This window comes from Cetorhinus maximus, chromosome 9, assembly GCF_964194155.1.
Source record: "Cetorhinus maximus chromosome 9, sCetMax3.hap1.1, whole genome shotgun sequence".
Lineage (NCBI taxonomy): Eukaryota > Metazoa > Chordata > Chondrichthyes > Lamniformes > Cetorhinidae > Cetorhinus > Cetorhinus maximus.
Window position 1 is genome coordinate 1,777,075 of NC_135887.1, and position 21,749 is coordinate 1,798,823.

The 21,749-nt window shown below is 46.5% G+C and overlaps 1 protein-coding gene across 5 annotated transcripts in view; it reads left to right on the top strand.

Annotated features, from left to right (window-relative positions):
• Window positions 1-21,749, top strand: part of pitpnm3 (PITPNM family member 3) — a 545,233-nt gene that overhangs the window by 362,508 nt on the left and 160,976 nt on the right. For all 5 annotated transcript variants that reach the window (XM_078547946.1, XM_078547947.1, XM_078547944.1 and 2 more), the window contains 2 exons: window positions 11,496-11,615; window positions 12,063-12,247. In XM_078547946.1, coding sequence (XP_078404072.1) covers window positions 11,496-11,615; window positions 12,063-12,247 — 305 coding nt within the window. The remainder of the gene's footprint in view (window positions 1-11,495; window positions 11,616-12,062; window positions 12,248-21,749) is intronic.

Sequence of the window (21,749 nt, forward strand, 5' to 3'; positions counted from 1 at the left end):
CCCCTACACCACAACCCCCTCCCATGGCACCTTCCCATGCAACTGCAGAAGGCGCAACACCTGCCCCTTTACTTCCCCTGTCCTCACCGTCCAAGGGCCCAAACACTCCTTTCAAATGAAGCAGCATTTCACTTGCACTTCCCTCAATTTAGTCTACTGCATTCTCTGCTCCCAATGCAGTTTCCTCTACATTGGAGAGACCAAATGCAGACTGGGTGACCGCTTTGCAGAACACCTTCGGCCTGTCCGCAAGCATTACCCAGACCTCCCTGTCGCTTGCCATTTCAACACTCCACCCTGCTCTCATGCCCACATGTCCGTCCTTGGCTTGCTGCATTGTTCCAGTGAAGCTCAACGCAAACTGGAGGAACAGCACCTCATCTTCCGACTAGGCACTTTACAGCCTTCCGGACTGAATATTGAATTCAACAATTTCAGACCATGAACTCTCTCCTCCATCCCCACCCCCTTTCCGATCCCCCTTTTTTCCAATAATTTATATAGATTTTTCTTTTCCCACCTATTTCCATTATTGTTAAATGTATTTCCATCCATTGTTTTATCTCTACCTTTTAGCCTATTTCGATCCCTTCCCCCCACCCCACCCCCACTAGGGCTATCTGTACCTTGCTCGTCCTGCTTTCTACCCTTAATGTCACCTATTAGCACATTCCTTAGATAATATCACCACATTCAACGCCTCTTTGCCCTTTTGTCTGTGACATCTTTTGGTTATCTCCACCTATCACTGGCCCTCTATCCAGCTCTACCTGTCCCACCCCCCCTTAAACCAGCTTATATTTTACCTCTCTTCTATTTTTCCTTAGTTCTGTTGAAGAGTCATATGGACTCGAAACGTTAACTGTGTTCCTCTCCGCAGATGCTGCCAGACCTGCTGAGTTTTTCCAGGTAGCAGTTTTTTGTTTTTATCTTATATGTATGATGAGAGGTGTTTGTTTCATGGCCCCGCCCGGATGGACTGCACAGCTTTCTTTGATATTTTCTAATGTACCTACATAACCAAAAAGATGGGTAATGTTAGGAATGATGTGATGCAGTAACTGAGCAAACCGACTTTTCACCAATGCACATGGACTTAAATCTCCTACAGACTTTCTTTTTGTTGTGAGGGTCCAAGTGGAAATGAGTTCGAGTTGTTTTACTCTAGTTCCTAGTTGCTATAGGCCCACAGCTTACACTACTCACAATGCTCAAGACAAGCATAATGGCCTGAATCTTCTGGTCAGTGGCAATGCTGCACGCATTGGGGTCAGGGGGAAGTCAGGTCAAATTGGGGGGGATAGTTGGGTGGGGAAAGAGGGTAGTCAGGTGGGTTCGGGGGTAGCCAGGTGTGGTCAGGGGGTAGTCGGGTGGTCAGGGGGTAGTCTGGTTGTGTCGGGGAGTAGCCGGACCAGGTTGGCTTAAGGTCTGTTGTCGAGTCCGGAGAGGTGGTTGGATTGTTCAGGGGTGTAGTCAGGTCAGGAGGTAGTCGGGTCAGGTTGGGATGGGGGTGGTTTTTAGGTCTGGACGAGGATCTGTTGTCGGGTTGGTTGGGGTTGGGTAGATGGGTCTGCAAGGGGGGCTAGTTGGGCTGGGTCAGGAGGTAGTCTGGTCAGGTTGGGGCAGTAATCAGGTGGTTGGAGGGTAGTCGGGTTTGGTCGGGGGTGTGGTGGAGGTGGTTGTTGGGTGGTTGGGGGGTAGTCAGATATTCAGGGGGTAGCTGGTTGAAACAGGGTGGGTAGTCGGGTCTGGCCTAGGCAGATAGTCAGGTGATCGGGGGGTAGTCTGGTGGTTAGGGGAATATAATCAGGTTTGGGGGGTAGTTGGGTCAGGTCAGAAGGTAGTCAGGGCGGTCGGTGGGATAGTCAGCGGTTAGAGGGGGTGATTGGGGAGTCAGTTGTGGAGTTACCTGCTAGACCAGGTTTTAATCTGTCTAACATTTTCTGTAAGTCCCACAGATCTCTCCCAAGTCTCCAACTATAGCTCAGAGTCAGAGACATTTGTGAAGGGTCTGGGAGAGCAGGGAGTTGTTCATTAGAAGTTAATCTTCCTGGGCAATTCCCACAGGATCCTGACGCGCACCTTCGGTTGTACGCCTGGTCCCTGACAATCTGGAGACCGGAAGATTTGGGCCGATGTTTGGATGGCTTTCCTGGATACATCCCCGGGATGAAAATGTCATAGCACTGCCTTTAATTTCAACAAATATTATTGTGTTTTGGACAGAATCCCATCATGAGGGGAAATAAACCTGAAGGATTGAGACAGTTTTTAAAGATAACTGTGGCATCAGTTTTGTTTTGCGTGGATAGGAAAATGGGGAAAAGGCGTAGGAGTGGAACTGGCTGAGTAGCTATGTAACCCTTACAAGGGGCTGGCACAGATACGACAGGCCAAATGGCCTCCTTCTGTGTTCTAGCCGTTCTATGATTCTGTGATTCTGAGTCAAAACTGGTAGTGATTCATTCCAACTAGAGGTAAGATGAATGGCTTGTCTCGAATGGATCAGATCTAGCTTTGATTTTCTGTTACCCATTGTGTGTACAAACTAACCAAATTTATCTTCAAAGGGCCAGGCAGCTGGGAGTATGTATATAACCTTGGAACCTCAGATCCCTTTGAATAATGCATAGCTACTTTGTGTAGGTATAATTGAGATATATATAGATATTCCTCTGCACAGTTCAACTTAAATTTGTCCAAATATCATTGCTGTTCACATCACATGATACACTGCTGCTTTGGATCAAAGCAGACTGAATAGGAAATCATTTCTCCTGGGAGCTGTCCATCAGGCACTCTGACTGGGGAAAAATTGTAAACTGAAGCTACTAACAGGCAGCAAGTTAGTACTTCATTTTATATAAATTGTAAAATAACTGTGGATCAGTAAAGCCGGTTTATTGCTGATTTAGCCATGCAAGTTTTCTGTGGTGTTGCTTCATTTTTATTACAGTTTAAAATGAGAAATTCAATGAATCTCTCGAAACCCAGGTATTCATTTAAGAAAATTAATTATTTAGAAAGTTGCTGAAAGTCAATAAAACAATATTGATTCCAAAGTCACAATCTGGAGTTAGCAGTAACTGAAGGGTAACGCCAATGAACAATGTAATGGGCCATAAATTCTGACTAGTGTCGGAAAGCGCTGGCCTGAAGAAATAAATGTACCCCTACGTGGTCTTGAAAATTGCGTTGTCACTTCCCGTTCGCCGCCGCTGCTTGGGGTCCTGCATCGAAAGAATCCCCTCAGGCCCCAGTGAAGTGTAGGTCCAGCCTAGTCAAGGAGGACACTCCCACCTTTGTAATGACACTCGTTGCAGTAAAGCAGGTAAATTTAAAGGGCCAGGGGAATTGACAGGCCAGGGAAAGGTAAGTGTCCAAGGTAAGTGTGGTGTCCGGAGGTCGGAGGGGTTCAAGGTTTTGGGGAGGTGGGTTCCAAGGTCTGGGAGGGGTCCAAGGTCTGGGGTTGGGGGGGTCAGAGGTCTGAAGGGGGATTCTGAGGTCTAGAGGGGGATTCTGGGGTCTGGAGGTGGGGCGTCCGAGGTCTGGGCGAGGAGGAGGGGGGTGGGCGGGGTCTGGGTGAGGGGTCTGAGTTCCTGGGGGGGTGTCTGAGTTCTGAGTGGGGTGGTCCAAGGTCTGGGGGGGTGGTGTCCGAGTTTGGGCTGGGGTCCGGAGGTCGGTGGGGGGCAGAGGTTGGGGGTCGGGTGGGGTGGGTTGTGGGGGGGGGGCGGTAGATGAGGTCAGCGGGGTCCAGAGGTTGGGGGGGTGTTCAGAGGTGGGGGTTTCTGAGGTCAGGGTAGTCGGAGTCTGAGATCGGGGTGGGTCCGAGGTCAGGGGGTTGGGGGTTGGGGGTCGGGGTCCGAGGTTGACAGATGGAGGGGTGGGGGGTGGTGGGATCCGATGTCTGGGGTTGGGGGGCGGGGGCTGAGGTTGGTGGAGGTGGGGCTGTTGGGGGGAAGGGGGGGGTCCCGAGGGACTAGTCTGGGTTTACAGTAGTTATCCAGAAGTTAGAAGAGGTTTTAATTCTAACTTTTCCTGGGTAACTATCGGTATAACCCCAGCGGAACCATCAAAGTTTGTGATTTAAATCGCATTTTCGGATGGTTCCCAGTGCAGCGCAATGGTCCAGAGGAAGTTAGTGCTTCTGGGCAATTGCTGTGCAAATCCTTACCTGGGAACTTGCCAGAGGGATTCCCCAGCACATCTTTGGGATACCCCCCCAAATCCAACGCCGGGGAGCACGGAAGTGACAGGTCACTGTATTCAATGGAGAAAATGCTGGAAACATTCAGCAAACCAGGCAATATCTGTGGAGAGAGGAAGGTAGGATTAATGTTTCAATTCTTATGACCCTCTGACGAGGAGGTGTGCAGGGTCTATGACGCATATCTGAAATGTTAACTCTACCTTCTTCTCTCTAAAGCTGCTGCCTAACCTACTGTTTTTATTTCAGATTCCCAGCATCTGCAGTATTTTGCTTCTTGAACTCAAAACATTTAATGCTCCACTGATCACAGATCAAGTGACCTCTTTCAGGGTGAAAGGTTTGTGTACACCAACATCTGAAGCCCAAGCAACCAAAACTCAATGACTGTGAAGGACTTACCATGTTAGATAAGGGACAGCCTTGAGACGTGAACTCGCAACCAATTATTTGGCAAACCTTTGCTCTATCAGACCTCATCATAGAAATGGGAGTAGGTCATTCAACCCTCAGGCCTGCTCTGGCATTCAGTTAGGTCATAGCTGATCAGCTGTTACACCTTTTATTCTCACTTGGTGGACTTACCATCTCGACTGACAATTCTCAAAATTATCAGTTTTTTTTAAAAGAAAAATGCGCTTAATAAAATTCTATTGTTCCATGCAGCCATTGTACTGCATCTTATGTTGAATAGTATACTCAAAGCAATGCCTTAATGCATTCGAGTTACTTCCCGATAAATGCTGAATAAAAATACAAGTCATTATAAATGGCAAGTTTATTTCTCCTAGTCACCCTAGCTGCTAAACTCACCTTCAGCCTTGACTCACTTAAAAAAATATTGACACTGAAAGTACAATTCCAAGCTGCAGCTGTCTCAAGTTAGTGATATCACCCCCATACATTCAGAGCTTAATTTAATTTTCAGTATGAAGACCGAGGATAATTTTCTATTTTTTAAGGTCAAAATCATGAGAGAATCAGCTTTTGCTACTCAAAGCTGGGCTTAGTAATCTTCAATGAACCATAAAAATAACTCATTCTGGTCTGGGCTGCAAGGCAGTTAAAGATTACAAAGGGTAACAGAGGCTTTACGGCACTGAAACAGACAGTTTTTATGCTGCATATGAGCCTCCTCCCACCCCTCTTTATCTAACCCCATCAACATATCCTTCTAATCCTTTCTCCCTCATGTGCTTATCTCAATTCCCCTTGAAGGCATTTATGCCTCGTTAACCCCTTGTGTAGCATATTTCACGTTCTAACCACTTTTTGATAAATAATTTTCTTCTGAATTCCGTACTGGATTTTCTTCTCTTTTTCAATCGCCTCGATTCTAGAGGAAAGAGTTTCAGTCCTTTCGACGTTTTCTGTATGACCTTTTCATTCTAGTATCATCCTCGTAAATCTTTTCTTATACTTTCTCCAGCGTTTATAATATGGGGACCAGGACTGTTCACCGTGTGGTCCAAACAAGGTGCTACATAACTTTAACACAAAAGCAAATATTACGGATGTTGGAAATCTGAAATAAGAACAGAAAAAGCTATAAATACTCAGCAGGTCAGGTAGCATTTGTCAAGAGAGAGACAGAGTAAATGGGTTGTATCTGTTTTTTAATTATTTGTTCATGGGGTGTGGGCATCACTGACTAGGCCAGCATTTATTGCCTATCCCTATTTGCCCTGTTCAGGGGGCATTTAAGAGTCAACCACATTGCGGTGGGTCTGGGGTCACATGTAGACCAGAGCAGGTAAGGACAATCCTAAAGGACGTTAGTGATGCAGATGGGTTTTTACAACAATCGACAATGGTTTCATGGTCATCATCAGAATTTTAATTCCAGAATTTTTCCTTATTGAATTCAAAGTCCACTATCTGCTGTGGTGGGATTTGAACCCAGGCCCCCAGAGCATTACCCTGGGTCTCTGGATTACCAGTCTAGTGACAATACCACTACCTCACCAGCCCCCCACAATTCCTGAACTCCACGGCATGGGATGGGGGTGAGGGGCACCCTTAAAGATGTGCTGCCCCTCCCCTTACCAAGCAGATAAAGTTTACAGGGCAATTGCTCAGAAGTGCAAACTTCCCCTGGGAAATTGCCCTTGACTGGGAACCATCCAAAAATGCAATTTAAATCGCAAACTTGGTAGTTGATGGTTCCGACTGGGTTACACCAATATTTACCCAGAAAAAGTTAGAAAAATTAAAACCTCCTCTAACTTCTGGGTAACTATTGCACAGACCCACACAGACAGCCCATGGGAATCCCCTACTCCCCAACACCCCAGGGGTCTCTGCCCACCCCTCCCACCAACCAGCACCCCCCCCCCGCCCCCCCACGGGACCCCCCCACCCCCAAGGGACTACACCCCCGACGGAACTCCCCAGCTCACGGGATTCCCCCCACCCCCAAAGGCACTCTTTCCTCCCCGCCATTGCCCCACAGGCCCAATTTTCACCCCCTTCCACCCACCCCTGCCAGCTCTGACTCTCACCCCCTCCATCACCACCCACCAGGCGCGGCTCTCACCTCCCACACCGCCCTGTCAGGCTTGACTCTCACACCCCCACCCCTCAGGGCCCATCCTGACCCGATCCCTCCTCCAGGCTCACACCCGACCCACCCCCCCACCCCCAAAGCCTGACTCAAACCAACACACCCTCCTACAGAGGTCCTCCCCCATCCCCCCACGGCCTCACCCCCTCCTCACTGAGGCCCGCCCACACCCCAACCCTAAATTCTACCCACTTACCTTACACACTTTACCTTCTCCCAGGCCTGCCAAAGACCTTTAAACTTGGCTGGACCTTTAGCTCACCTGGTTGGTGGCAGCCAGCGTCGTAAAAAAAGAGGGCGTGGCCTCCTTGCATCTGACTGAACGAGGCACTGGGGACGTGCTGCATTGCCCAGGTCTCGCTGGGCCTGAGTTGGAAGATCGGGCGAGACAGGATGGGAAAAAAGTTCTGTCTCTGATTGTCGCTCCCAGGAATTTCAGGCCCACTGTTTCAGGCCTGTGATCTTTGGGACTTTATGATAGGTTACGAATTTGAAACGTTGGCCAGAATTTTCTGGGCCCTTTGGAGATGGTCTGGAAGGCGGGAAGGTTGGCAAAATGGCAGGGGAAGGTGCTGAGAGGGGAACCCAATGTCTTACCACCGCCAGTGCGATTTTGCCAATGGCGGGAAAGTTGACTGATCAGCCACACGCTGGGAGGTCAATATGATCCAGTTACGTGGCTTATTGCCTCTGTCAGGAGGGCCCGCTGCCCAATGGGGACAGCACTGGGTGAAACCTGGCTGCCTCCCAGTGGGTCCTGAGTGGTGTGGCCCGCCATCCTGGGCACTCCATGGCCAACCTGGTGGCAACAGTGCCTTTGCATTCATTGGTTCCCCCACCACCCCCTCCAATCGTGGGACCCCCAACTCCAATGACCTGTCTTTGAGGATGCCTTGTCATTGAGGTACCCTCTGCCTGGAGCTGCAGAACTTCTAGCCATCTGATTAGACCGTCCTCTCTTGGGGGCGGGCTGCTGTCTTTAATCGGACAGTGGCCCTGGAAATGGCCACTATCAGCAACATGCCTCCCTGGGGTCCCATTCCCTCTGAAGTGGGTTCACCTCCAACATTCGGCTCCAGTGAAGGGTCTCAGCCATCTCCAAAAAATACAGTCTCTGGTTCTCTCTTCACTGATGTTGCCAGACCTGCTGAGTATTAAATACAACCTGTGTTTAACATAAATTAAAGCAAAGTAGTGTGGATGTTGGAGATTTGAAATAAGAACAAAAAGTGCTAGAAAAACTCAACAGGTCTGGCAGCGTCTGTGGAGAGAGAAGCAGAGTTATTGTTTCGGGTCTGATGTGACTTATTTGAAATGTGTTTTGTGCTGTTGAAAGAGTGGGAGGGTCAGGTGGAGCAAAAAGGTAAAGTCAGGGATGGGTTAGAAGGCGGGGAGATTAAATGACAAAGATGTCATGGAACAAAAGGCAAAGAGGGTGGGAATGGTAGTAGTGAAGGAACAAAGCATTGGTCCAGAGTAGGTCTTAATAGCACAATAAAGTTCAGTGCTATCTCAAAGCAAATATGTATTCATATATTTTTATGTATTAAACATAACTTCTCTACTTTTCAATTATATCTCATTTGAAATAATCCTTAACGCTTTGTTTGCTTTTTTTTACTGGTCTTATTATCATGTGTCACTACTTCCTGTGATCTGTGTACCTGTAGCACCAGATCCCTCTGCTCCCCTATTCCATTTAGCCACTTACTTTCCAGGGAGTACATCGCTTCCCTATCCTTCCCGCCAAAAATTTATTACTTTGCACTTATTTCGATTCTAGGGAGTTGATGATGTTGAACAGCTTTTCAAACTTTTTCTATTACAGTTATGATTTCACCTCAGCCAGCAGATGTGCTACAGCCCTGTAACACAATGCGGATTTTGTGTCACCATAAATAACCTATGTTAATTCTTAGCCCCGCACCCACAGATTAAACTCCAGTAAACTTGAAGTGATTATTTACAGGCTTAATCATTTGGGGAAATGTGGTGATATATCACCCGTGTGATCATCCTTGTTGTCAGTGTACATGATAGCATCTGATTTTTTTTTTGTAAGGTCCCAAAATAAAACAATATCCTTGGGAACTTCAAGCTAAATATAAGAAAATAATGGACACATGACAATCCTAGACATGATCCTGGATTTTCATTAAAATTCAGGTGACAGTCAGATGATTTATAATGAAGCCTGAACCTTCAATGATATTACAACCTGATACTTACTGCTGTGTATGTTAGTCTCTTAAATAAATGTCATTATATGTGCACTGATTAGAAGTTAGAGACATCGTTATGTTTTATGCAGAGATAATAACTGCTGTATATTCTATACCTGGGAGCTATGCAGAGATCATACATCAGTTTATATGGTGTAGGAACTTTATTTACAGTGCTTTAAAGTGTCTGGTCTCTAATGCTTCTAGCAGGTTCTAGATTCACACCTAGGCTTAACAAATTAAGCACAGTGAGCATCAATAGTAAACAAACTCACCTATACAAAGACAGAACAATTGAACAGTACAATGACATTGGTTCTGATTTTAACTGAGGTATGGTAGGAATCGAGTAGTCAGGGCCAAGGTGAGCAGCAAATCCTATTGACCTTGGCAGCACAAGGCCCGAGTGATTTTAACAGTTTCAGTGGAGCCTTGTGACTGGAATCGAGGGGCTGCCTTTGGGGGCCTAAACGTCCCTTGTGGGGGCTGCTGGCTGACATAGCAGTTGACCTTGCTGACCCAGCATCATCAAACCCGACTGCACATTTAAAGAAAAGCTTTGTCCTTGCCGCCCATTTGGAAGAGCAGGTTCAAATTCATGATCGCAGGAAGGGAGCCAGACACCAGTGAATAAGTCTCCCAGGCGATTTTAACTGTCTGCCGGCTGGATGAACAAGCAACCAATTACACTTCAACAGCCTTGGCCCATACCTGCATCCCAAGAATCAGAGAGCCCAGTAGGTTGTGATGGAGGGAACCCAGATTGATTGATCAGCCCCAATCCTGAACAGGTCAATGTCCCTCCCTGATCTCGATTCGGGACTTCAGTTATAGGTGCTCTGTCTCTAAGATGGGGGACGTGACTGAATTGTGCCCAGTGGGGAGGTTCAATCCTTATGATCAAGAATAGCAGAGAAAAAGTTTAGAGCTGGAGGATTAATTATCCTCCTGCTGAAAATTGAAGTGATTCGTAAGACAATATCCCTTCTGGCTTTAGCATACAGATCATAAAAAATAACTGAACAGTTGAATGATATTATCTGGGTACTACATTTGATAGTTTAATTGGAGCAAGTTATTTGCAAGCTATACTGGGTTAAACCTGTTACTCTATTTGGCTTTCCCAATGTGGCTGGAGTTTTATGGGGACAGTTACAGATAGCAGATAATAATTTGCGAATCAAGTATGGAGTCAGGCATCGGTAGTTGATGCAGGATTCTACTTCTCCGCTTTCTTGAAGGCAGCAGCTGGAAGCCTGCAGATACAGCCTTGAATCCATCCACTCGTGTGGTAGGATGTACAGCACCACATGTCACTATTCACTTATTGCACTATTATTAACCAATGGTCAGTCTGGGCATTTGACGCTGGGTGTCCCCGAACATCAGGATAGAAATTAATTTGTGCCAAAAATCAGCATGTGGTGGTGAAAGGAAGCACTGCCCCAGACTGAATGGTTAGGCCAACGTGCGCCAAGTATTGGGGTTCATATCTTGTTCTCATTGAACTGGAGGCCTATGGGGCCCAAATGAGCACCCCCCAGGCAGCTCAACAGAGAAGATTTGGCTGCATTGCTAGTAATTGCCATCTACTAATCCCGGGAGAGGTGTTCATCCCACCGGTGTATGGGGAACAATTGGGAGAGGGATCGACTGAGAAGGGTGATCAGGAGTTGATGGTGATCGGGAGGAGTGTTTTCTGGGAGAGGTGGTAACAATCAGGTGTGTAACGGTGACTACGACTGGGGGGAGAGTAGGGGGTAGACTTGTGGCTCAGATCTTGGGATGGTTGAGGTCATGATTGAGAGGGCGGGAGTGGATTGCAAGTGGTCTGCCTGTGGTTTGTGGAGCCTGGGAGGGTCGGGGCACAAAGGATCACTCCGGCATGTTGTCCAGCTCTCCAAGGGATATAAAGGTATCCCTATGGGCAAAAGTTCCACTCCTACTGATATGGAACACAATTTCACACGTGTGATATTCAGTCTAATTAAACTTAAAGTGTTATATTTCCTGATGTGGGATACGGCTACATGGAGAACAGTAATTACACAGGAGGAACCTGCTATTAAATGTGGTTCTTTTATTATGGGTTTAAGCACATGGAGTGTGATAATTCACACAGGAGGAACCTGCTATTACATCTGGCTGTCCCAGTGTAAGCTGCAAGGCTGTAGAGAATGGTAATTAAATAGACTGAAACCTACTATTATGTTTGGCTCTCCCATTGTGCCTATGAATACATGGGGAATGGTAGTTGTACTGGATGAAAGCTACTATCTGGCTCTCCCATTGGGGGGTTTGAAGACATGGGGAGTGGAAATTACTCTGGAAGAAACCTACAGTTGCATTTGGCTCTCCCAATGTGTGCAATGAGTAGATGGAGGTAATAGCTAACACAGTGTGAACACTAGCACGGCCACCTTCCAACTCAAACACCCTTATGCATTGAATGGAGTTGCATTTTAAAGGAACTTATCATCTGTTTTTGTTCTATCTGTAATAGGTTTGCTTAATTGGTGACTGTGTTGGAGGTATTCTGGGATTTGATGCCTTGTGTTACAGCGCACATACAACATGTGAAAGCCAGAACAGCAGCAGGAGGGGGAGTATTGGCAGTATACAGGTACCAGAAATTTTACAGGTATATTACATTAAATATTGACTAAATTCAAACTTTCAACTCACCCAGCACAAAATCGCAAAAGGTGGACAGTAGGTTCAAATCTGTTAGGTAATTGATTTGTTAATTTGTTAAAATTAGATTTGTTCAGCCTGAAGAAACTGGGTGTTGTACAAATGTTGTCTTCTTTCCCTGAGTTCTTTACTAATGCTGATATTAACCCTTTCCGAGGCCAATAGTAATGTCTTTGCTCCTTATCAATGTGAGCAAATTGTTGTTCTTCACACAGTGACGGAATAGGTAGATACTTACCTAGTTTTCAAAAAGATTTTCTGTCTGTAACTTTAGACAAATCAGGTTCTGCAAAGGAACCCAATGAACAAAGGGTTAATTCTGCCTTATGCTTCTCCTATTCTTTTGTTAATTACTGATTTTTTTATTTTATAAAAGGATAACACACTTTTAACAGATGAAGCTGGATCTGACTTAGGCTCCAGTAAACGACTTAGCAAAAGCAACATAGATATCTCAGGGATTGATACTGAGGAACCAAGGAAACCATTGCCAAGGAAACAGAGCGACTCTTCAGCCTATGATTGTGATACCATAACACAGCATCGTGCTTTTTTGTCAAGGTAGCAGTGACAGTGGTTGCAAATCAGAATTGAATAGAAACGTTGGGAAAGGAATTGTGATACTTCGCATTTATTCTATGAGCCATGAAAAGCAATTCATAGCTGGTGGCTTTAAATTTATTATTTCAAAGCTTTGTTTTTGAACTGTCATAGGGTTTGATGACTTGAAGTATTCACTCATTTCATCCGCATCAATGCTCCTTGATTCGTGCTATCATTTTTTTCCCTCTGCATCTACAGCCTTTCAATACCTTATCCAACTGATCATTCTTTATGCTTGAGTTTAGATGGTGGATGTTGGCTGTCTACTTATCAGAAGGCAGCACTATTTATGGGCAGTTGAGTGCCTTTAAACCTCCAAAATAGCGTACGTGCAATGCATGCACACACTTTTGAAGCAAATCGCGCAGGACACCATATTGGTGAGGGCATTAGCATGCACGGTGAACAGCTGACAGAACTATGCAGAGCAGGCAGATCATGACATTAGCAGACTCCAAGGCTGATTTAATGCCAGTGGTGTCATCTTGGAACTCAACACTCCAGCCAATGCCCTCTTTTAACCTTGCCTGAATACCTGTTCAGCAGCAGAAACATTTGTGCCTTTCAAGTGCCAGGCAATAACCATCTCCACCAAGAGAGAACCTAACCATCTCCCCTTAACTTTCAGCAGCATAACCATTGATGAATTCTCCAGCATCAAAATCCATTGACCTGAAACTTAACTGGACCAATATATAAATACAGTGGCTACAGGAGCAGGTCAGAAGCTGGGAATCCTGCAGTGAGTAACCCCCTCCTGACTCCCTAAAGCCTGTCCACCATCTACAAAGCGCAAGTCAGGAGTGTGATGGAATACTCCCCACTTGCCTGGATGAGCAGCTCCAACAACACTCAAGAAGCCCAACACCATCCAGGACAAAGCAGCCCGCTTGATCGGAACCCCATCCATTAGCTTAAATATTCACTCCCTCCACCACCAGTACACATTAGCAGCAGTATCAACCATCTATAAGATGCACTGCAGCAACTCGCCAAGGCTCTTTTGACAGCACCTTCTAAACCTGCAACCTCTACCGCCTAGAAGTATAAGGAGCAGTTGTTGCATGGGAACACCATCACCATCCTGACTTGGAAATATATTGCAGTTCCCCCACTGTCGCTGGGTCAAAATCCTGGAACTCCCTTCCTAACAGCATTGTGGGTGTACCTACACCACAAGGACTGCAGTATTTAAGAAGGTGGCTCACCACCACCTTCTCAAGGGCAATTAGGGATGGGCAATAAATGCTGGTGTAGCTAATGATGTCCACATCCTATGAATGAATGAAAAAAGGAAAGAAGCCCCTCCAATGCTATTTAAAGGGATCATCAACTTCTGTCCGATCAGTTGAGGATTCATTTCTATTGGCTGTTGCTACAATTGTACAAATGTTTGGTGCTTTCCTGAATTCTTTACAGTGCACAATAAGTGGAGAGGCAGACACTAAATAAGTTGGTCCTGATTTCAAGGCTTCTGCACCAACCAGTTCCTTCCAGAGTTGGGTGCAGTAGGTAGGCAGTGCCCTTAGAATACAGCATGACTGAAAGAATGAACTGAGGCCACGTAGAGCAGGACAAATTACTGGTGGTACAGGGTGCCATTGACCGTAAGCACATTGCTTTGCATGCACTGCATGAAAACTCTGCTGTAAACTGGACCCGCAATGTCCAGCTGGCATGTGACCATGGACAGTGACTCACGTGGGTCAATACCCAGTATCCTGGCAGCAGTGATGATCTATTCATTCTGTGGCTATCCACTGTGCCAGCTGCATCTGAGCCATTGCAACAAACCAGGAGGCAACTAGGGCTATTGGCTCATAACCTGGCTGGTGAGTCCAGTGCACAACCCTTTTACATGTGTTGAGCATACATACAATGAAAGCCATGCTGCCACATAAAATGTGACAGAGCAGAACAATGGTATGCTGAAACAACACTTCCATTACTTGGACTGCCCTGAAGGAGCCCTGCCATACTTGGCAGAATGTGTGTGACGGTTTGTGGCATTCTGCACAGCCTTGCCATGATGAAGGCACAGTCCTTGCCACCAGCTAAATGGTGAGGAGGAGCAGGCACATGAGGAGCTGGAGGAAGAGGAAGAGAGGAGGCAAACTGGAGCCCCTTCCAGGCTGGGCTATCCGTCAAGAGCTCATCTGAATGAAATACCAGTAACTACCACCCAATTTAGCATTCACCAATAGTCCCATACCTTACACCCCCTTTGTTACTAACCATTTTCCCAAAATCCAGAATAAAAACCACCGCAATATAAATATTACAGGCCAATTTTACAAATGAAACAAATGCCATATTGCATACAAAGGTCAACTAATCACCCTTGTGCATTCCCTTAGTATTTGTCTTCCATGTGCCTTTACCTGTTCTAGTGCTGCTGTGCAGTGCTGCTCCAGTGGCTGCAGACCTTGTCCAATGAACAAATAGATTAAAACACTGAGCTCGGTTTTAGCACTGCTTCCTTGGTGAGCTGAGGAATTGTTCGAGCATCATACCACCGGAGCAGAAGCTCCACAATGCATTATTATCATCATAAAAGTTGCTTCCTTAATCCTATTTTTCATTTCCACTACTCAGTAATTTTGTCCCTTTTCTTGGATATTTGCTACCCTTCAACCAGCTGTAGGAAGGATTGCAGTTGGCCGAAGAGCAGTTTGTGACTTTTTCTGTGGTGTTCTCTCTCTTCTGTAGGAAGTATAATGGGATAGGCATTGGTAGGCATTGCATCATTTATTGGGTGTAAAATGCATATAGGGCGTTAAGCAGTGAAATGGCCTGAGCCCTCTTTGTGAAGGCAATGTCCTAGGTAGATGCTTAAAACAGGTGTTATGGACCTTGAATATGTTAATTAGGGGCCCGATGCTCATTGAAGGACTCCTTTTGGGTAATTAGTGATGAGCAGGGTTGACTTCGTCCTGCACGCCAACCCCCCCCAACTTCCCTTCACAGGATTCATCAACTGCCCCTGCTTCTGCCAATGAAGGCTAAGTTTAGAAATATTTTTAGAACACGTTCCTGTGAATTCAGCAAAACAGGAACACTCCACTGACTGCACAGGGCACCATGATTGGTCCTTCACAGCCAGAACCAAACCCCCTTCTCCTGGGACTTAGCCAAGAGCCAATACCAGTGAAGCAGATGGCTGCAAATTGAAGCCTTCTCTTGGATGAGCTGCCTGTGGTGGTACAGGAGGGCTGTTAGCTCACCCTGATAATCTTAATGAGGCTGGAAAAACAGCTTCCAACCATCCTTGGGACTTTCGCTTCAGTCGCATGTTGCTTGCATGGCACAGCTGCATTAATACCTGGCCCAGAACCATTTCTGCTTCATTCTTTCCATTCAATACCTTTCCCAGCCAGTTCTGGACAGATCAGGAACTCAGTACATGGTGAAACTTGATGGAAGCCCTACTTCACCGCCACCCCCCCTCCCCCATGTATTGCTCAGTCTGTTCCATTAATTTTAGTCAAATAATTGGAGCATACATTTGGGTCAGCTACAAAATTGAACTAATGGTTAGAGGGGAACACAGATATTAAAAAGCTAAAAGTAAAAATTCAGAAGCATGTGTATTAGGCTGTTTAGGTGACAATCCTGTAATTGTTGTGGCCAACACAGAAAGTGATGCTCTTGGCAGTAAAATAATCATGCTGCAGATCTGAGTGTACAGCCTTGGTGAAATGCCTTTAAGGCTGGGATTTTCCAGCCATGTCCTGATGGGACCCACCTGGGGAAATTCGGCAGTCCGGCCAAAAGTCCATTGACTTTTTTCTGATGGTGGGCGGGGCCAGAAAAATCCCACCCACGCTCTCAACACTCTTTAGATTCTGCATTTTAACATACAATGACAAGCTCATAATGATTGAACAAAACCTTTGGAGTGCCTCGATGTGCACCTTACCATTCAGAAAGTTTCCTGCACCTTTTCTGTACCGAGCAATTCAAAATAACCAACAGCACCTCAGTGAATCATTCTAGTCATAGAGTCAGATTTTGGCTCCCAAGGCAGGTAACTCGACGCGCTACACCCACCTCGATAAAAAGTGCCCCAAAACCATGAGATGTCCACTCCCGGAGGCAGGCGCACGATGAAGTCTTGGAGGACATGGGGACGGGTGAATGCAGCCACCCTGCTTCTCTAGGGCTGGGTTCCCAGTCGTTTCAAAAGGATTCAAGCCCTCTAGCCCTCACCCACTCCACATGGCTCCTTATATGCCCCATGCCAGGTCAATGCCAACTCACCCAGTATCCACCATAGGCAGACCTCAGGAGCCATGTAGAGATGAAAAAAATGAACTGTGTGAATCATGCCCAGTCCCCTACCAGCTGGAAATAGAGGTGGGACTTCCATATTTGGGTTGTGCCCGCCATTTTTAAATGCTTGTGGAGTCTTGCCAACTCCACAAAAATCTGGCCCTATATCTCTGCCTGATCACATTCATATTATCATCAATTCTAACATGATCTTTTCTAAACAGAGAAGCTTGATGTCCTTGTCTAACACTGAGAATGTGTGAATGAAATTTAACAACAAGAAGGATGATAGAACAACTATTATAAACATGATATATTATGGAATTTTAAATATCATTATCAAATTCCATTCATATAAAGTAGTTTTCTGATATCCTTTTCTGTAAACCTATGTTATAATTCTCCCAGCATTCAAATTGTATTCGCTGTTGAAGGTTTTCACTATTGACCATCTTTCAATATTAAAATGACAGTTTAGGAGTATAATTTAACAGACAGATGATTTATCAAACACTTACCTCAAATATGGCACTAGTATATTTTATGATTTTTTTCTAATGAATCCATTGAAGCAACCACAACTCATTTATATATAAATTTTTAAAGGCACAATTTATTGTCCTTGGCATTATATAGAAAATTTAAAATATATCACTTGTACCAAGGGCTATAATTTCTTCCTAATCATCCTTTTTTAAAAACTCCAACTGAAGTCTGCTTAATAAAATTGATCAATTTATAATATTCAGACCTCAGCTTCTTTATGAACTCCAACTGCAGCAATGCTTTAATTAAACATTGAGGAGCTGAGAATCCACAGATTGGGGTGCAAAGAGCCTCAGACATTGATTCTGTCAAAATTTGTAGAGCCAGGAGGAGGCCATTTGAGATATCTATCACTGTCAGATAGCCATGCGACAGAGGCACATCCTTGATCACACCTACTGAAGAGGCAACAAGATGTCACACAACATTTGTCAATAGGGCAGGGAGCATCCATTCCCGTATCAAAAAAGAATTATAGATTGCCCACAGCAGCCTTCCTTATCGAGGGGACATATTTAAATGATGATGAACAACTTGCCTGTTCTTTGTGGCTCAGACTATAATTGCAGCTTAGGCTCCAAGGTGGGACCCACGTCCTCTTTGGTGTTCTCTTGCAACTGGTTACACCAGATACACAACCATCTGGATTCCACTGAGAAAATGGGTTATTGGGACTCCCAGCATGGGGAATCCCCACTTCCAGCCCAACCCCCATCCATGCTGATAGGATTGTATGGGATGGGCAGAGGTTCTGCCCTTTGCAAAGCTCCATAGTAATACAGATGTTAGGCTGGAGCTTGGTGTTACACAGTCACTGCCTAATTCCTGTCTTTTCCGATGCATGCCTGCCAGAATTATGGCAGGAGTTTATCGGGGGTCCTGTGGAGTTTCAGTGACTGAATCACAAAGAGTAAAATTTATTGTGTTCATCTTGTGAGGTCCTGTTATTTTAGCACCGAAAATCTTCAAAGCTTCACAGTGTATAGAATGTTAAAGATGCTGAGCATTGAAAACATTGAGAATAAGAGAAAGCTTAGTGGCTGTTCCTTTGGGGAAGATTTTCAGTCTCCCCCCCCCCACCACATTAAGGTTAGTTGCTATCCTTTCCTCTTCTTCCACCAATTCCAGGTTAAAGGCTTGCAAACCAGACTTCTTCGCTATTGCATTGATAACGTTACATTATCTCAAATGCTTTCTTCTCCCATCGAGAGATATGCACCATAGAGCTCCATCTGTCTGCTCCTTTATCATTTACAATCAGTAGCAACATTTGGCTGCTTGGGATCATCTATGCTGATAACAGTTAGCTCTACCTTACTGCCTCCTTCATTGATCACCTGTCCAACATTATGACTCAAAAGGACCATAATTTCCTCCAGCTTCATATTGAAAAACCAAAGTCAACGTTTTTTTGGCTCCCTCACACAACTGTGCCCCCCTTGCCTCAATTCCTTCAACTTTCTTGGCTAGCCAGCTAAACAGAGAAGTATGGACCTTTGATCTGACCATCAACTGGAAAACATTAAGATAAAAGCAAAAAACTGCGGATGCTGGAAAACATTACCTGCTTCAGCCATTATGTCCTGCCTTCTGCTGCTGAGACCCTAATCCACACCTTTACATAGAGGTTTACAGCACAGGAACAGGCCATTAGCCGGAATCTTCTGGTCCCATCTGCAGTGGGAAGCTTGGCAGAGGGGGGTGAACTTAATTTGACGGGAGGCCAAAAATCAGTTTCCCAACGGCAGGATGAATTTTTGCAACTAAGTTTTTGGGAGTTTACAAGCTTCCTGACAAACAGCATTGGGAGATCTTTTTGCATGTATTTGCATGTCATGCACACTCATTAAAAGGCCAGCTCACCAGCAGTGTGTCTCCCCCCCCCACAAGTTAAGTTCTCCTCTGCCAGTGAGAAATTAGAACATTCACATTTACGACTGCATAGAAATACCATGCACCTGGCGAGGCAGGACTTCCTCCTGGACTTTGTACTGGGTGGCCACTGCTTTGGCCTTTTTGGGGACCACTCAGAAATGTCAGCCCCCTGATTGAGATCAGGTGCTAGTCGGCCAAGCTGTGCCAAGGCTGGACAGGGGAGGCAGGCTAAGCAGGGAAGGGGGTAAGGGTGGAGCGGAGGCTGGACAGGGGAGGCAGGTCAAGTGGGGAAGGGGGTAAGGGTGGAGTGGAGGCTGGACAGGGGAGGCAGGCAAATGGGGGGAAGGGGAGCGCAGAGGCTGTACAGGGGTGGTAGGGTCAGCAGGGCAGGGTGGAGCAGAGGCTGGGTAAGGGAAGCAGGCTAAGAGGGGAAGGGTGGGAAGGTGTCAGGGGAAGAAAGCCAGACTGTCTGGTTCATGTTAGGAGGGTAAGCAGGTCACACATGTTCTGGTCCCGTTGTAGGATGATGGACAGCCTCTCTGGACAGTGAACATCGTAGCGAGATGGGTCTAAAGGGCGTGGTCCATGAGTTCAAGAGTTTCGTCCTAAGGGTTTGAATGAGGATCATAGTCAGGGAGGGGTGTTTGATCAGGGAAGGTGACTGTGCTAGGGTCATGGGTGGATAGTGGATAGCCTCATGTTGTGGGGGGCAGAAAATCAGGTTACAGCTGGGTCTTGACAACAGGAGGGGTCAGGGTCAGGAGGGGCATGGGCATGTTGACAGTAATGGGAATGGGGGAGAACAGGAGCGTCCACAAAATGATAATTGGGACCAGGTTAACGGGGAAGGGGGGGAGGTGGGGGAGGTTGAATGGTTACAGGAGGGAGAGGAATGAGAGGGTGGTTATCGTGTAGGAGGTGGGCTGTGGTTGGTGGGTAACAGGGCAGGGTAGAAGGTATTTAACCCACTGGCAAACTTCCCATGCAATATGCTGAAGTTCTCAAGGTTGTTGCACAGTTTGAAAAACCTCTTAAGCATTCGATATGGGAGGGGTCTCCTTTCAGGTGGGATGAGTTAATGCCTTTTTTTGGGGCAAGCAAAGGGCACCTATTAATTATTAGTCCAGTCCATGGAGAACCAGGCTCAGCTAAGTTCTGCTTTCAAGGCTCCAAAGCCCAATAGACCAGCATTGCTCCGTGACTAATAGGTCACATTCCAGGAAGTACTGGAGCTGCTGTACGCTGTGGGCTGATGAGCATCGGCTGCAGGCAGAGGCGGGGGTGAAAGGGAGGGAGGCAGGGAAGGAGGGAGGTGGATGCCTCCAAGGGGCACAGCTGGTGGACAGCAGCAAGCTCCCAACTCCAAACCTCCATCCTCCCTGGTAACTGGTCATGGCTGACAAGGGCTTATATGGTAAGGCTTTCTATGCTGCCAAGGTAATAGTCTCTCTTATAGTCTCGAGGATAATGTTGCCAAGCTGCATAATGTCAGAGGGAGGGTTCTCGCACATGGCTGTCATCACCCCAGCCAAAGAGCAATGTCTCCATGCACGTGTAAACAGGAGGAGCGCTCATCCGTGGTCCTCCAGGATGTCCTTCACCTGGAAGGGGTGGGGTGGGGTTGCCTTGTCTAGACAGAAGTGAGGCACAGGGATTAGCATTGGCTTTGAGCCTCAGAGATGGAGGCTAATCTACAAAGAATCTGCTGACTAGATGGATCATTCACAGATCCACTGATGATGCAGGCTCCAGGCAACCCTGCCTTTCTACTGGCTCTTTCCTATGAGGAGGAGCTGGCACAGATTGTCCCAGGACCAGGAGGAGCGATGGCCAGAGCAGTAAGAGGCAGTGGGGCCTTAAGAAGTTCAGGACGCTGGTGACCAGGGATCAGAGCGACGGCGAGTATTAGCCTGAACTCGGGTATATAGCAGCTAGCTGCAGATGAGTTAAAGACAATGCTGGAGGCACCTTAGGATGTCCCGGAATGTAGTTGCTCACATCTGCGAGCTTCTCCAGGATGGTCTGTAGCTGCAAGGACTTTGAGGCATTCCCATCCCGGTGGCGTTAAAGATCACGGCCACCTTAAACTTCTTTGCCAGTGGCTCCTTCCAGGGCTTCACTGGGGTTCTGAGTGGCATCTCCTAGTCAGTGACATACAAGTGCATCCAGGGCGTGACAGATGCCCCGTTCAGGAGAGCACAACAATTTGTCAACTTCTACCTGGATCCCGAGACCCAGGCAGCCAGACCATTGGGTTTTGCAGCTGTCACAGGATTTCTGCAAGTGAAAGGGGCTATTGACTGTACACATGTGGCCTTGAGAGCGCCCTGGCATCAGCCAGTCACATTCATCAACAGGAAAGGTTTCCACTCTTTGAATGTGCAGCTGATATGTGATCACTGCAGACAAATCCAGTTTATGCTCAGTTCCCAGGGAGCTCTCACAATGCCTACATTCTGACCTGCTCCCAAGTTCCCACAGGTTTTTAAAGGACCCCAGCGATTGCAGGGCTGTCTCTTTGGGGACAAGGGATACCCCCAGAAGACCTGGCTGATGACGCCAATTCGCCGTTCGCAGAGTGCTGCCGAAGACAGCTATAATGCCGCACAAGAACCACCACTGAGCAGATGATAGGCCTCCTAAAGATGAGATTCAGGTATTTGGACCGTTCAGGTGCAGCTCTTCAGTACTCCCCACAGAACATGTCTCAGATCATCGTTGTCTTCTGCACCCTGCAGGCAGACCTTACACTTTCCATGGAGAGAGC